We start from the raw sequence: 16287 nt of genomic DNA on the forward strand, positions 1-16287 counted from the left end.
TATTCTTCATTGACATTACTCGACACCCCCAATGGATTTAAGATAAAGTCACAAAAACAGGGCAGTCCAAACAACTGACTTTCACACTACAAGAATATAGAAGCGCCTTTTCTTCTCTCATCTGACGCTCATGTGATCTGCAGGACAATAACTACAAGGCCTCTTTATATACAGCCATTATCTCATTCACACGCTTGCCATAGGTTTCCAAATTCTACCATTTAATTAACATTCTCCTGTAGATGCCGTCAGTCGCTGGGCCCTGAAGTTAAAACAGACATTGCAAAATAATTAATTGTCATAAAAAAATAAATCAGCCAAACCTGATAAAAACCTACAGGCATGAAATTGAAAAGTTTGCTACTGCTACTAAGTCAAAACATTAATGGAGGTATAAAATGAAAAAGAGAAAACTATCACAAGAGACTTTGGTGGTTGTAGTCCACTGAGGCACTATAATAAGACCGTCAAGATGATAGAAGGGACAGGACAGCCCCCATCTTTCTGTGGGACTGTGAGACCACTCCTGTTGTGAGAATGTGTTTTTTGCGACCACAGCAGCCATACCCGACTCGTGCCTGGGTCCACAGCATAACGTTCCTGCTGCAGAGATCTTCAAAGGCCAGTCCATTCCCATTCTACACACCACCACACCCCACAGGTGCACAGGCACAAGGCACTCTGGATGGCTGTTTCTTTTATCTCAGAAGCTCCCCCGTATTCTGTAAATCACAGCTGGTTTCCAGTTCACATCCAACACAGCTCACAGGGAGCCTGAGAACAGTACAATGGTATCATCTTATTTATTTTGTTTTTACACAAAGTCCCCACCCCCCACCAAAAAAAACTCTTCAGCTGCAATAATCCATGCAAATAGCACTTTTCGAGTTTCTGTGCCTTCCAAATCAACACAACCAAATGAAATTGCTGTTCACGCTCCGTACCAATAACACGCCACAAACACCTGAAGACAGGTTTCTTTGTTCCCTTGTTTGTTTGTCGTGAAAGACATCAAAAACGGTCTATCAGACCCGCATTCAAAAGCATCATCACAAAAACTTGGCACAGCAACCTCTTATCGCCCTCACAGCCCTCCCTCATAGGATGCATACTAGAGGAGATCAGATTATGGGCGTGAGCATGAGCCTTTTGACGCTGTGTTGCCCTTCCAGAGTATTGCATTACAACCCTGCATCTTCCCACCTTCCTAGTCAAATCAACAGATTATAATAAATCACAACCATGCTGAATATTGTCAAGCTTGTTAAAGTGTTGCAGATGAACTGAAAACCTGAAAACTGAAACTTGAGTTGTTGATATTCTGTTTGTTATTCAACATATGATCCTTGAAATACAATATACCCTGCAAGCAGTTTTAGGTCTAAACAGAGACCGCATTGCCTGAGGCCGAACATCGCACAGACGTGCAATGCTGAACTCTGCTCCCGCGTATGCGTTACCTTGGGAGCACTGACTTTACCAAGAGATACAACAGCTGAGCTGCAGCGAGGGATTCATCGAGAAATAGCCGCCAGGAGGGCCAATGCCACGACCAAGACACCACTGACAGCTGAAATCTACAAAGTGTACCAAGGCCATATGTACATAAATATATATATATATACACTCACCTAAAGGATTATTAGGAACACCATACTAATACTGTGTTTGACCCCCTTTCGCCTTCAGAACTGCCTTAATTCTACGTGGCATTGATTCAACAAGGTGCTGAAAGCATTCTTTAGAAATTTTGGCACATATTGATAGGATAGCATCTTGCAGTTGATGGAGATTTGTGGGATGCACATCCAGGGCACGAAGCTCCTGTTCCACCACATCCCAAAGATGCTCTATTGGGTTGAGATCTGGTGACTGTGGGGGCCAGTTTAGTACAGTGAACTCATTGTCATGTTCAAGAAACCAATTTGAAATGACTCGACCTTTGTGACATGGTGCATTATCCTGCTGGAAGTAGCCATCAGAGGATGGGTACATGGTGGTCATAAAGGGATGGACATGGTCAGAAACAATGCTCAGGTAGGCCGTGGCATTTAAACGATGCCCAATTGGCACTAAGGGGCCTAAAGTGTGCCAAGAAAACATCCCCCACACCATTACACCACCACCACCAGCCTGCACAGTGGTAACAAGGCATGACGGATCCATGTTCTCATTCTGTTTACGCCAAATTCTGACTCTACCATCTGAATGTCTCAACAGAAATCGAGACTCATCAGACCAGGCAACATTTTTCCAGTCTTCAACTGTCCAATTTTGGTGAGCTTGTGCAAATTGTAGCCTCTTTTTCCTATTTGTAGTGGAGATGAGTGGTACCCGGTGGGGTCTTCTGCTGTTGTAGCCCATCCGCCTCAAGGTTGTACGTGTTGTGGCTTCACAAATGCTTTGCTGCATACCTCGGTTGTAACGAGTGGTTATTTCAGTCAAAGTTGCTCTTCTATCAGCTTGAGTCGGCCCATTCTCCTCTGACCTCTAGCATCAACAAGGCATTTTCGCCCACAGGACTGCCGCATACTGGATGTTTTTCCCTTTTCACACCATTCTTTGTAAACCCTAGAAATGGTTGTGCGTGAAAATCCCAGTAACTGAGCAGATTGTGAAATACTCAGACCGGCCCGTCTGGCACCAACAACCATGCCACGCTCAAAATTGCTTAAATCACCTTTCTTTCCCATTCAGACATTCAGTTTGGAGTTCAGGAGATTGTCTTGACCAGGACCACACCCCTAAATGCATTGAAGCAACTGCCATGTGATTGGTTGGTTAGATAATTGCATTAATGAGAAATTGAACAAGTGTTCCTAATAATCCTTTAGGTGAGTGTATATATATATTTTAATATAATCCACTATTGCAATAAAGTAAAAAGCAGTTCTGATTTTAACCTGATTTTGTTTTAATTGCCTGTGTTAATAGATCCCAACAGAAACTACATTACAAATATCATGAAAAAAGGTTTGGTGCACCTGACCCCCACAGTACACCTTAACAGACTAGCCCTGCTGCACCGCTGCACCGCTGAGTTTCCGCTCCTGGAAAACCTTGCCCCCGAGCACTTCGGCACTGATCTTATCTTGGCAGTCTACCCTTGCCCCTGCTTGTTTATGCTAAGACTCCTGGGATGTTGAAGTCTACTACCGCTCCGTACAAATATGCCAAATCACTCGGGAGCACTCAGAGCAAATATTTTTATTTTTTATTTTTATCCAGGGAAAGACAGTAAACCTACTACTACTACAACCTACATGGCTGAAAGGAGGACGGGGGCCAGCTTTACACTGGGAGAGGGCTGTGTGGTGGCAGGGGAGTAGGAGTTGCTAACAGTCTCTGTCATGGCTTTGCAATTCAGAGCCACCGTAGAGCAGGAAATAGCAACCCTGCTGTGTGATTCCTAAAATTTCCATTCTTTCATTAAAAATGAAAAATAAAAACTATAATAAGCTTTGCAGAGCCGGAGTGAAGCTGGTCCGTGGTCTTGTGCCCTCACTGCTGATGGACAGGGTGACGGTGTCGTGCGTTTCTGGGCGCTGGCCGGCTTGGCCTTGCCCATATAGGGCAGAGGCTGGGAAAGCGCCCGCAACTGCAGACTCCCATGGCTACCCCGGAAACCTGCCTGCCATCTTAAGAGTCCCTTCGCAAAGCATTTTGTACACAATTGTACAGAGGCACAGCAGGAAGCGGAGAACAAAAGCTCTAAAAAAGTCATAGCATCTCATTATTTCAATCACTGGGTAGGAAGATTTCATTGCCCTAGTGAATAGTGAATACACACACACACAAATTATATAGATATACAGATATATATATATATATATAGATGGATAGATATTGAAAAATGAAACAACACAAGGGAAGATTTAGCCTAGAATGAGGTGTACCCTCTCAGGAGGTTGATGCCAGAATGGGAGCAGAGGGAAAACTATCAGAGCTCATTAGAGAAACAAGCGCTGACTGATTTGTTTGTTTCTAAATTATTATTATAAAAAATAATAATAATGGGGGGGGGGGGTCAATTAAAGAGGATATTGTTTATGGTACTACAAATTCCAGAAACAAAATTCCAGTTAAATCAAAACTTTAATTCAAGCCCACGCCCCATTCCATCGCAAAAAAACAGCTCAGTTGATGGATTTGGGTCTCGCTGGGGGAAACCCACCAATGAGAACTTTCTCTGTCCTTAGCTTAGCTGACAACTCTTTGTTTAGTTGAACAGAGAGAAACACACAGAATGAAGTGCAGATGCACGCCCACCATAACCGATGGAACGCTTGAACTCGACAGTTCCTGCGTGGTGTCTCGGACAACTCATCTCTTTCATTTGTGAATCTAAACTTTCTTGTTGTAACTGATCCACGCTGGATCCACTTGACCACGTCTTTTATAACAAGCCGGTCTATCAGAATAATGACAACTGATTCTCTAGGGACACTCTATACAGGCAGTGTGTTGTCACTCAGCAAAATGCCTCACTCCTTTCAGTGGCAGCTCAAAGGTCATTTTCATTTAATGGCATTGTACTCCACCAAATAACTATTGGAAAGAAGGGAAAAAAAGACCATAACAATGCAGTCATTCCTTTAAGATTTATGGCATTAAATACTAGACCATTGAAATCAGATGGAAGTCACTTATACAAAGCATCCTTGATGATGTATGTACTGAAGCAAACAAAGATATGTATAGAGGGGTCAAACCAAAAAGACGGACAGCAAAAGACTGAACAATATACAGTTAGGTCCATATATATATTTGGACAGTGACACAATTGTCATCATTTTGGTTCTGTACGCCACCACAATGGATTTGAAAGGAAACGATCAAGGTGTTATTTAAGTGTAGACTTTCATCTTTAATTTCAGTGTAGTTACATCCAAATTGGATGAACGGTGTAGGAATTACATCCATTTTTATATGTGGTCCCCCAATTTTAGGGGCTCAAAAGTATTTGGACAAACTAACATAATCATTAATTAAATTGTGAGTTTCAATACTTGGTTGCAAATCCTTTGCAGTCAATGACTGCCTGAAGTCTGGAACCCATAGACATCACCAGATGGTGGGTTTCTTCCCTGGAGATGCTCTGCCAGGCCTGCACTGCAGCTGTCTTTAGTTCCTGCTTGTTCTTGGGGCGTTTTTCCTTCAGTTTTCAGTCTACACTTAAAGGACATCTTGATCATTTCCTTTCAAATCCATTGTGGTGGCGTACAGAGCCAAAATGATGACAATTGTGTCACTGTCCAAATATTTATGCACCTAACCGTAAATAAATTGCATACAGATCCATTCTTAGAGTGTGTATTTAGTCAACAAAATAAATTAAGGTCAACATAATACAATGCCACTTATTAAGGCATTTGACAGGAAAACAGGAAGAACTTAACTCTAACACACACAATAGAGTTAAGAACCCAATATGAATGACTTCTATGTTTTTACGGTTTAAAACACAACTGCTTCAATCAATACTTAGAAGAAAGGGGAACACAAAATTGGAATTGCCTTGGAGGAAGTTAACCGCAGTTCAGGTGTAGCTGAAGGGAGAGACTGAAATATCCAGTGCTTGCTCCTTCTGCAAACAGAAGAACAAACCTCCCTCTCCAGACGGCCAGAGAGTCACTACAGACCTCCTCTCCCAACCAGACTTCAGCATTCCACAGAAATCCCCTTTGCACTTACAAGAACACGACGTGCCTGTCATTGCTTCAAAGGCCTTGTAAAAGTCTGTGATGACAGCAGAGTGCACTGGACCCCCTCCATCCTTGTCAGATAATGCTCCGACATAGTAGTTCAAGGGGTTTCAGAAATACAGCTTCCACACAAAAAACAGAAAACACAACACAAACACATTCATTAAGTTGTTAAAGTTTTCTTGTTCAGAGATTCAAAGGGGAACAGGTTAGCAGCATCTGTGACTGGCTTATCTTAAGTTAGGTCTCTTTAGTATTCACTTGGAAGTATTGGGAGCATACCAGGCATGTCTTTCTCTCTCTAGGAACCGAGCTGCACTACCACTAAGACTTCCACCTCCACAGCTAACACTGACTCTGCAGGAGTGAGAGGGGGGTGGGGAGGCTGTGCTGTAGGTGTAAAAGTGCTGCTAATTTGCCATTTGTCCTTTGGCCTACTCCTGCAAGGAAAATTCGAAGACTCTGTGATAATAGTGGCATTAATCTAGCTGGAAAGCAGCTGATAGAAGTTGCAGGGAGCCTCTAATGAGACTTCACCGATAGCATCTCCCCCACTCAGTTCAACACCTTGCCTACGGAGACCAGCTTCCTCAGTTTTCTCCTCCTCGCAGCTGGTCAGAGCCAGGCGGCCCTCATTAGTGGGGCATGATTAAAAAAATGCAACGAACAAACAACAGGTTTTTTATGCTGTGGTTGATGTTTATCTTTTATTTTAATCTGAATGTGTTGCTTTTGCTTCTGCTGCCTCTCCACCTGAACAGTGACAGGGCCCTGGCCACGAGGAAGCAAAGCCCAGAGATGAGCTCCATCCAGTGTGTCTCTCCCAGACAGTATGTGCTGCGGTCTCTCTCTCTCTGCCATGTGGTGGGTACGGCGCATCAGCAGGGTTAATACCCTCTAACCTTTGAGGCTCCAATCTGTTTGCAAATGTGCCATTCGAACGGGAATGGCAAACATCTGACACGAGCTGCGGTTCCACCAGAGTCAGCAGGTAGAGCAATATGTGAAGACTGGGGTGCAACACGAAACAACCCCCCACCTCCAGAAAACATGGGCTGGGGGAGGAGAGGAAATAATTGTTCTAATCATGGGATACATATTCAAACTTAAGTGCAAAAGGAGGTCTAGCAGCAGGTTTTCCAGAAGTCACAAGAGAGACTCCAGAAGTCCTGTCGTCGGATTTGATTTTTAAAAATCAATCAATCAAGCCGCCTCATATCAGTACCAGTAATCCAGTAATACCAGGCTGCGACATCCGAGTCCAACAAGTGGGTTGGCAAGAAACTGAATAAGTGACACTCCTTATTTGTTAGTCAAAAAGACCAACCCCCCTCCCCCATCGTAGCGCTGCCTGGGCGGATGATAATGTTGGCTTAAATGATATAATCATGTCCGTCTAATCACACAAGCAGAGAGGACTCGGGAATACTTCTGTCAGCGCAGGAAAGCCGAACAAGACCGAGCTGTGACTGAGGCCTGGAGAACACACACCTGCGGGGGCTTTCTTTTCTAAATTGTGGTTAAATAATCCTGTGTAAGGATTTTGTTGGCTTCAAGGTACAGCGACCGCAGTACGGCTGCTCTGACTCGGAGAATGCAGCGCCCCAGGCCCTTCTCTCGTCCTATTCTTCTTCCCCGCCTTGGTGAGACGCACAGACTAAGAAGTGCCAAACAAAACACGACGGGCATTCCAGTCTGCACCTGTACAAAGAATTTCTTCACTGACTTATTTTCTTTTTCCCCCAGTCATGGGTAAAAGAATACAAAGATCCATTTACTTTCTTTAAAAAAAAAAAGAAAACTTTTCATATTAGCGTAGCTGACAATTCCTACACACACTGTCTACTCCTCAGGGAACAGTAAACAGAGAAGTGTGTAATATTACTCTTGTCAACACGTACCATCCTGTTTGATTGCATTACCCCACACAGCATACCTGGTTGCAGAAAGCACTAAATAAGACCCATTACCACAGTGCTGCAGGGGTGGTCTGACTGAAAGAGCCCCGTGCCCTGCTCTAGGGTGTTACCTGGCACATTGTTTTGCAAGATCACCATGGTTTCTTCCAGGCAAAATAAATGCATTCATTCGTATGGCCTAATACATCTCCTGCCTGTTGATCCTGACCTTGTTGAACCACACTTCATCTAGGAACCCGCCTGCCTCAACCGTTAGCGCACGGGCCGAGAAAACAAGCGCACTGTATCGAGAAAACCAGCGGCAACACAAACCGATCAACTCCACCCCCTGGTGTAAAACTGCACAGAGCTGTGGGGGGACTACTGGGGCCGACATCTTATGCCTTTCACCTACATTTCCTTCCTGATGAAATCTCCCCACACAGGAATCGGAATGAATTATTCAAAGCCTGCTGACAACTTAAACAAGGGCTTGATTTCCTACAGTCTTTTCTTTCTTTCTCTCTCCTTTTTTTTTTTTTTTTTAAAAAAAGCACCAGCTCTGCTTTGGAGAGATATTGTCCCTGAAGAAGCCAACACTCGCTTCCCAGAAAAAGGTCTTTTAGGGTTCAGCCAGCCTGTGCAAGAACAGAGGCTGCTCGACATCCCATGAAGAGCCAGAGCACCCGCGGTCTGCAGTGCACCGTCATCTGTTCTGCACTGGCTGCTGGGGGGCTGGCTGTGCACCACTTTGAAATTGATGTAAACACTAATGCAGTCTTTCCTAATTAAAGTGCTTTGCCAAATGAGATTTGCATCATGCCCTCCCCCCCCACCCCCACCCCAAGTCTCCCCGCAATGAGATTTGTTGCTCGGCAGGGAAATATCATTGCTTCGTGGCAATCAGCTAAGACACAGTGGCAGTTGGCAGGGCTCTGTGAAAGCTGCAGCAGGGTACAGGCACACAGTACTTCGATTTCTGTCACACATTACACGCACAAGATTGTCGTTTGTTTCTCAAGCCTCGTTCTAATAGCACAAGAGCTCTGCACCTTGCGCCACAAGCTTTACTAGAACAAAGTGGCTTAAACGACAGAAGTGTGCAGAACAAATTAAATGTCAGACAGACATATTGAAGCTGTGTGGCTGTACTGGAGGAATCAGGAAAACAAAAGTGTTGTCCTAAATCCCAAATAATAAAAAAAGTAATGATACAATAAAGAAGCCAAATCAGCGGCCAAATATTCAAGTTCTACTCTCCCATATTAAAGATTCCTAAATACATTTCCACATGACCTAAAATACACACTTAACACATTATGGTTAATTTCAACAGGGTAAAACTTTGATGATTGTATTTGGGCATCAGTTTCACAAGGAAATTAAACCAACATTCAGTTACTCATGTTTGAATTAATTTTTAATTAATTTTTTATCCCTGATAGGCAGGCAGCCTGTGCATTTTGTTTGATTCTCTGTATTAGAACATCTGCATCAGAACACAGAGCTCAGAGTAACAGGAACAGTTATTGGGGAACGCAGGGAAAAAAACAGACTGGCCTTCCAGGGAGGGAGGGCAAAATAAAACAAAATAGAAAAGAATACGGCCATGACCACTATGAGGGGGGAAGGTCAGTGCTGAAGCGTGTCGGGCCTGGACAGAGTCCTCTCTCCTTGGGAGTCATATTCAACTAAATACCGCAAATGGACCATTCACGTTCAACATTAAAGAGCTGGGCGAGAAACAAAAGCCCCACCCCTGTAGAGGTTCGGATTTAAGTGGGACAGTGATCCAATAACTAAATAAATACATGATGCATGCCGACGCAGATGAAGCTAGGTGCTTTGTCCTGCTTTGCCCTGGAATGTGAAGCTTGTAGGTGCAGTGGACTGTATCCTTGAACAGGTGCCAGGACTGCTATGAATCACAAGCAGCTGAATTGTAAGAGGGTTTCCAATTTGCACCGAGGAAAACCAAACACACACTTGGCTTCTTAAATATTGCAACTTGCTATGCTTTTGGTGTCCTTACACACCCTGCTCACTCGGGGCTCCAGAAGGAGTCATTTAAACCCCCCGAGCACAACATCCCCACCACGGCTGCAGGCAGCTGCTTGTAGCTGATAATTGCACAGACATCCCCTTTAATCTGCAGTGTTGATATTCCAGCACGGGTTTGTGATATCGTCCATTATCTCTTACAGACTCGGAAAGGCATTTTAAAAACCACATGGTTACGGGGCACTAAAAGATTCTGACCTTTCACTGGTATTTAAACTTTTTTCCTGGCCAGTCACTGATTGGGACTTTATATATAATATCAAATATTTTTTTTAATTATGCAAATTAAAGTGATCCTCATTCTTAGTCAATATGTGTGTGAAGCCAAAACAAGGAGGCTCATAAGGCTTTGTTTTATTCTTCTATGCTCCTCCCTTCCAGTCTCCTCGTCCTACAGTATTAAACTTAAAGCAGCCAGCAAACCTGCATTACTGCAAGGGACTGTGTGCTGGTGGACTCAGTGCAGAGATGTCACAAAGACAGGTCGCCAATAAACAGGCAACGCAGTCACGTCTTCGCGTGGAGGTTTTACCTAACCGTGGTTTCCATAGTGACAGTACCGAAATGCTGCTAATGTCACTATTTGCAAAACACCTGCTTAAACGCTGTCTGCCCCATGTGGTGGTGAAATTGTTTTTTGCATAGTTTAGAAAATGCAAAAAAAAAAAAAAAAAACTGTCTGTAAAAGACAAATCCCGTGTGTCTTCCCTGGCTTGGGATACAGGTAGGATGACACCACCTACACAGAGCGGGGGCTCCTTTGGACTTCATCTAATGACCAGCTCCTTTATTGTCCAGTTATAGACGGATCAGGCTTTATCTTATTTTTAAATGACTCGTTTACCAGCAGCGTCCAAAACCACAAACCGCAATACCTGAGCTAGCATTCAGACATCCCCAATTAAACCCCTTTCCCAGACTGAAAAATCACCCACTCTAATTCCCAGATCAACAGGTGACTGACTGTAACTCCAAGAGCTGCAGGGCCATCTTTAGTTGTTCCCGTCTGAGCTCCTAATGGTTTAATTGAAGTAATTTAATTGAATACTTCATTAATTGCTGAAACTGAACATTACTTCCAGGTGTTCCAGCCATTGATTGCTTAAAGGTGCCTATAGACGCCGTGGGCCGAGGCTGTAAGGAAACAGCAGTTGCCCACCACTGTTGCACAAGTCATTGCAAGAAACTACGACTTGAAAATATGAAGCGTTCCACAAAACATCACTATTTAGTTTCCACTGTAAGTTGGCATTAAACTTCATCTCAAGCTAAGAAGTCTATAGGCATTACCACACAGAAGATGGTATCTAAAGGAAAATTAATCACATTAATTAATCCTCCTTCCAAGACAATGTGTGTCCCTTGCATTGGACCCCCCCCCACCACCACCTGTTTTGTAGATTCAGTACCACACTCTAAGCATGCACTCATGATGAAGCAATCCACCGCATCTCTATACAAGATCACTAAGGCTTGTCACAAAGAATCGTGCAGGCTTATCTCAAGCAACCAAGGATGAATGCCATGACACTGTTCTCTAGCTGCACACCGTACCTGCCACAATCAGAAACTGAAGCAAAAAACTAAAAAACAATGAAATAAATCAGCTAGTGCCTCTGGAACTCGCTATAAAATACCCCCGTACAGAGAGAGTGTCCCTGCGTGCTAAACCAGTGATTCATAAATAATGAGAGTCTGGCTTTCATTCCAACTGACCTTGTATTAATTAGTCAATTTAAGTAATTGTTCAATTTTAAAGACCAATTTCACCCTGATTTAAGCAGGAAATGGTTTACAGCGACTTAGAAAACCTGTAGGATGGTAACCCTTTAGGTCTAGATGTGAAGAACACAGTTCAGATTGTGTTTTGTTCATGTGTTTGTTTTAAAATAATCCATACTGCACAACAATGCAAATCATCCAGAGCAGCAATCTGAATATCTACACGCATGTTTCATCAGAACCATCACGGACCTCTTTTTCATATATTAAAATACAGAACAGACTGACAGCACACCAAGGAAATCACATTGTTTCTTTTACTAAGACCACATCGGGACCAGATGCAGTCTGCATGAAACGAGAAAAATAAATAAAGAATAAACAATAGTCTATCTCGGGGATGCAGTCAATCAAATCTTTATTCATCCTTCAGATTTTTTTGTATCCCCTGGGTGGATGTAAAAACTTCGCTTGTGGAAGACGGTCACAGTAAATTTACACTCTAATTTAGCACTTTTCTGATGCTGTTCCCCAGTGCTTAGTCCACACATTTGCTTTGCATTGCCATGGTTTCCTATGGGCTGCGTCTCAGTTCATCAGATCTCTGTTCTGTACTCATTTCAAGGTGATTTACTACACCGCATGTGTCTGTGTTCTTACACCTGTATTTCACAGTGAACTTCTAAATACGCGTCACCTCGCTGCAGTGAACACACTGAGACAAAGCAGAGCAATTAACGCAAATGTTAGTCACTTAAGTGTTGCTTATGCCTGCGTGTGCCATGAGATTATAAAATAAATTAAAAGGATAGGAGTAAAACGATCGTATACAGTAGTCAATACTTCTATAATACGAGATCAATGAGTAAAAATGAGAAGAGCGAGGGGAGTGGCTGTGGGTGCGGCGGGCTGGGGCTCCCCCTTACCTTCCACGCAGTGCTCGACATCCTCCAGGTTGCGCAGTGTAATCCGCATCAGGCTAGAGTTCAGCATCAGCTCGTTCTTGTGGGAGGGCCACATGTACTCAGGTGCGAGGTTCACGAAGAAAATGCGCGTGTCGCCCGTGGCCACCTGATTGTCGCAGATCCCTGGGTCCCCGAAGCCCCCAATCATGACTTTATTCCCGCCGTCCAGCAGAATGTCTCTGGACACCGCATCCTTCCCCTTCAGGTAGCGCCACACCCTCACCTGAAGCCAATACACAACACAACAAGCACCGTCAGGGTCAGGCGAGTCTACAGAAATGTACATATTGGCCAACCCGAGAGCAGCACATTAAGAATCCCAGGGTTCATCCTCAAGCTGCCTCATATGCAGAAAGAAATCAGTGGGATGGTGACCCTTGATAACAGCAAGAAACCGCTGGCCAAAGGTGTGTGATTTGTGACTGTTTTTGGAGGATCGACATTTCTGCTTAATTTAGTCCAGAATACACTCTCATATATAAACATGAATCTCTTCATCTTGAAGAGAGAGAGAGAGAGGGAGGGGGTTACGCACTTATGTTTAAGAAAATCTGTGCCATGAACTGATTATTTCTTTGTGTTTGATGGAAGAAGAAGAAAAAAAAGCACAATTAAACTTTAAGGGAGTCAACATTGGGGTCATGTCGTTAGAAAGTGCCTGCTATTAAAAACAAATGGAAAGTTTATGCAGCATATAATTAGACCTGGTCAGAGAACTCTCCACAGCGGAACTGGGAGTTACCGACTGAGCTGACTGGAATCCACTGTGTTAATGAAGGGGCTTCCCAAGGGTCTGAACATGGGACAGTATTCCTGGCTTTAAAACAACTTGAACTCACCTAACTAAAACTAAACATAACATAACTAAAACAAAATGTATTCACTGCCTTTGTTTTCAAAACTAAAAAAAAGTAATAGAGAATTAGGCTACTTCCAAAAGAGGGACGTTTGTTCCTGCACAATGGCAGCTGAAAACAATCTTTAAGCTGAAATGACAAGATAGGAGGGGATCCTACAGCTATGGGCATACATCCAGACACCAGAGCCACAGTATGCACAGAACACATCATCAGAGAATAAAAACTGATGAAACCTGAAATACTGAAGAAACGCAAAACCCTTGTAAGAGAGTACAGTTTGAATGAAGTGCCTCCAATCAACTAGTGAAATACCGCATTCCAGAAGAATGAAGACTTGAGCTAAATAAACTGACTTTGAAAAGAAAATAGTAAAGAATGTTGTCTTGAATACAGTAAAGAATAGGAAGAAGAAGAAACACTGGTGGTTTTCTTCCACATATTGTTGGTGCGGTGATTGGAAACCCTGGAGAGAGAGCGGTGTGATGAGCGCTGCGCTGGAATCCGCGCCACGGCGCCGCCGGGGTTACGTAGCAACAAGTGCTGCGCGGCTGCGGACGGGTTTTCTGCCGCATTAACTACACGAAACCATGCGACAGTCAGTTTAGCATTTCAAAATCGGTGTTGTCTTGGCGCATTAATCGGGGGAGGCAGGAAACCCGACAGAGAAACGTACAGGCAAAATAGTATCAATAATGAGTATCATTTGCCCCACACCCTTTTGCATGTGTAGCTAAAAGTTATCAATAATAGTAAGTGTTGCGCAAATTCCGAACGCTTCTGTTAATGTTCTACATTCCATGTTCTGTCAAAACGGGTTTCCAATAACTCTCTCCAAGAAATTAAAATAAACTGACTGGTAAGGAGTGTGGGGTGCGCTGGTTGTGCTTTTCCTGGCTATTCTCTGACTAGACTGTGTTGTTGCTATATTTCAAGCTCTCGCTTTGTTTCGTCCACATTAGGTCTGTTCTCAGACAAACGAGCCAACGCAGACTATGGTCGCCTGCTTGTAGCGCAGATGTGCACAATCCCAGCGATGGCGTTGGAGCAGCGGCGCAGATCCGCGCAGACCTGCGGAAATGTGCGCCGCAGGAACGCCAGCAATGCTTTGTAATGGAAGGAGGTGGCAGACTGCTTTGTCATACAGAGATGTGTACCCGGGAACCTTTAGAACAGACCACAAACCACCTAGAAGTGCTAATCCTCGTCTGGAGGTGGGTGGGCATGGTGTCCACGACTCCACCAAACGTGTGTGAGATACGGGTTTAGTCGGCTTTAACAAAAGATAAAACGTGCGTCATTTTTTCCCCTCCACTCAAACATCTGTAAAGCCCGTTACAAGAGTCTATGTTTTGATAAACTGCGATGTATTTTTTTTTACATCGTTTGTGGGTTCTTTGTTTTCATTATAAATTCTGCAATTCTCTTTAAATGCTATTTTTTTTTAGTGAAAGTGATTGAAATAATTTTGTTCAACAAACTTGAGCTTGCTTTGGGAAAATAGGTTATTTTAATTAGTTTAATTTAAATTTAGGGTGAAAGCGTATTCTATGCGGAATAATATACGTTATTTGGTAGAACTTCATATATATATATATATATATATATATATATATATATATATATACTTTTTAGAAACGGGCTACCTACTAGCAATATAAAAACATGTTCACATAATATGGACAGAGTTCATAATCAGACAGGCTTTTTGTTAGTTCTGACAGGTGTACATTTTCCGGGCTGAGACACTTTGGACAGGAGTCTAGTCAGGTTTAACCCCAGAAGCAGAACCCACGTGTAATTTTGAACATGATTTGCTTTTTTTTTTACAATGGTGCTGTCTTAACTTCTCTTGTGTGGGATCTCCACACGGTTGAGCCCTTTCAAACCACTGAGAAGATGCGCACCACTCCATACCAGTGTAGAGTAACTTGGCACACCTATTTCCCTGTATTACTATTAGGATTGTTATCATTATTATTTTAAATGAATACAATGTTGCCCAAGGCTACAGGCTGCGGTCCCCCTCGCCCGACAGGCAGCCTTACCTTGCAGGAGTATGTGTTGTGCACCGGATCCATGTTGATAATCTCCTCCACGGTCCCGGTTAAAACTATATTCGCCTCCTCTTCTCTTCTCTCCAGATCTTTTTCGGAGCAGCTCGCCTGGCAGCAGCGCTGGTACCACACCGCGGCCAACATCACAGTCCACACACACAAGTTGCTAGTCCGTCTCCGCTTGGTGCCCATGTTCAGGGGAAATAAAATAGCAGCAGTAATAATCACAGTGCTGTTACCAAGCCCCCACCTCCACTATCCGACCAAGACTCGCAAAGCTAACCAAGAACTAAGCAAACCTTCCCTTTTCGATAGGCAAACATACACCTTATGTGAACTTTGCAGAAGCCCGCATTGAGACAGCCTCCGGTGGCGGCGAGATCTGCTGTGTCTGGCAATCGGTTCGCTACTTTGTTGCAAAGAGAAGAAAAGAAAACGAATTTCTCCCCATATGAAGAGGAATGTGCAAAGCTTCCCTCTATCTCCCCACTCTGCCTCCCTCCCTCTCTCTCTCTCTCTCTCTCACTCTCTCTCTCTCTCTCTCACTTTCAGATTCTTCCCCCCCCCCTTCGTTCACAAGAATGACGCTGTGCTGATTTGCATGCAATCTGAATTGCTGATAAGACCCAAGGAGGGAGAGACAGAGAGAGAGAGAGAGAGAGAGAGAGAGAAGAAAAAATCACTCCGGTCTGTTTTACTTCATTGCTCAGGGTGGTGTCAAACCCCGCCACTAGAAGAAAAAAAAGCGTAGCAGCTACATGAAAACTAAGAGGAAGGAGAAGAAGGGAGAAAACACCCCTCCATACAGGTTAATGGATAATCGCGACGCTGGGACGTGATCTGAGTTTTAAAAGTACGGGAGCACTTGTTTTACACCGAGTTGTTTACTGGAAAGAGGAGACGGACTGCGAGATGCAGAAGCGATGCTGTTTTAACATTTACCCACACACATGCTCTGGGGTTTCTTATTTTGGATTTGTCTCTGCTTAATAGTATTGTTTAGTTTTGTTTCATTCATTCAT

General features: G+C 43.6%; 1 protein-coding gene across 2 annotated transcripts in view; it reads right to left on the reverse strand.

Moving 5' to 3' along the window:
• Positions 1 to 15773, reverse strand: part of agrn (agrin) — a 203931-nt gene extending 188158 nt beyond the window's left edge. For both annotated transcript variants that reach the window (XM_066691166.1, XM_066691168.1), the window contains exons 1-2: positions 15257 to 15773; positions 12313 to 12574 (exon numbers count right to left, since the gene is read on the reverse strand). In XM_066691166.1, the coding sequence (XP_066547263.1) occupies positions 12313 to 12574; positions 15257 to 15457 (463 nt within the window). In that variant the 5' untranslated portion in view covers positions 15458 to 15773. The remainder of the gene's footprint in view (positions 1 to 12312; positions 12575 to 15256) is intronic.
• Positions 15774 to 16287: the final 514 nt, after the last annotated feature.

Source organism: Amia ocellicauda, chromosome 18 (assembly GCF_036373705.1).
Source record: "Amia ocellicauda isolate fAmiCal2 chromosome 18, fAmiCal2.hap1, whole genome shotgun sequence".
NCBI lineage: Eukaryota > Metazoa > Chordata > Actinopteri > Amiiformes > Amiidae > Amia > Amia ocellicauda.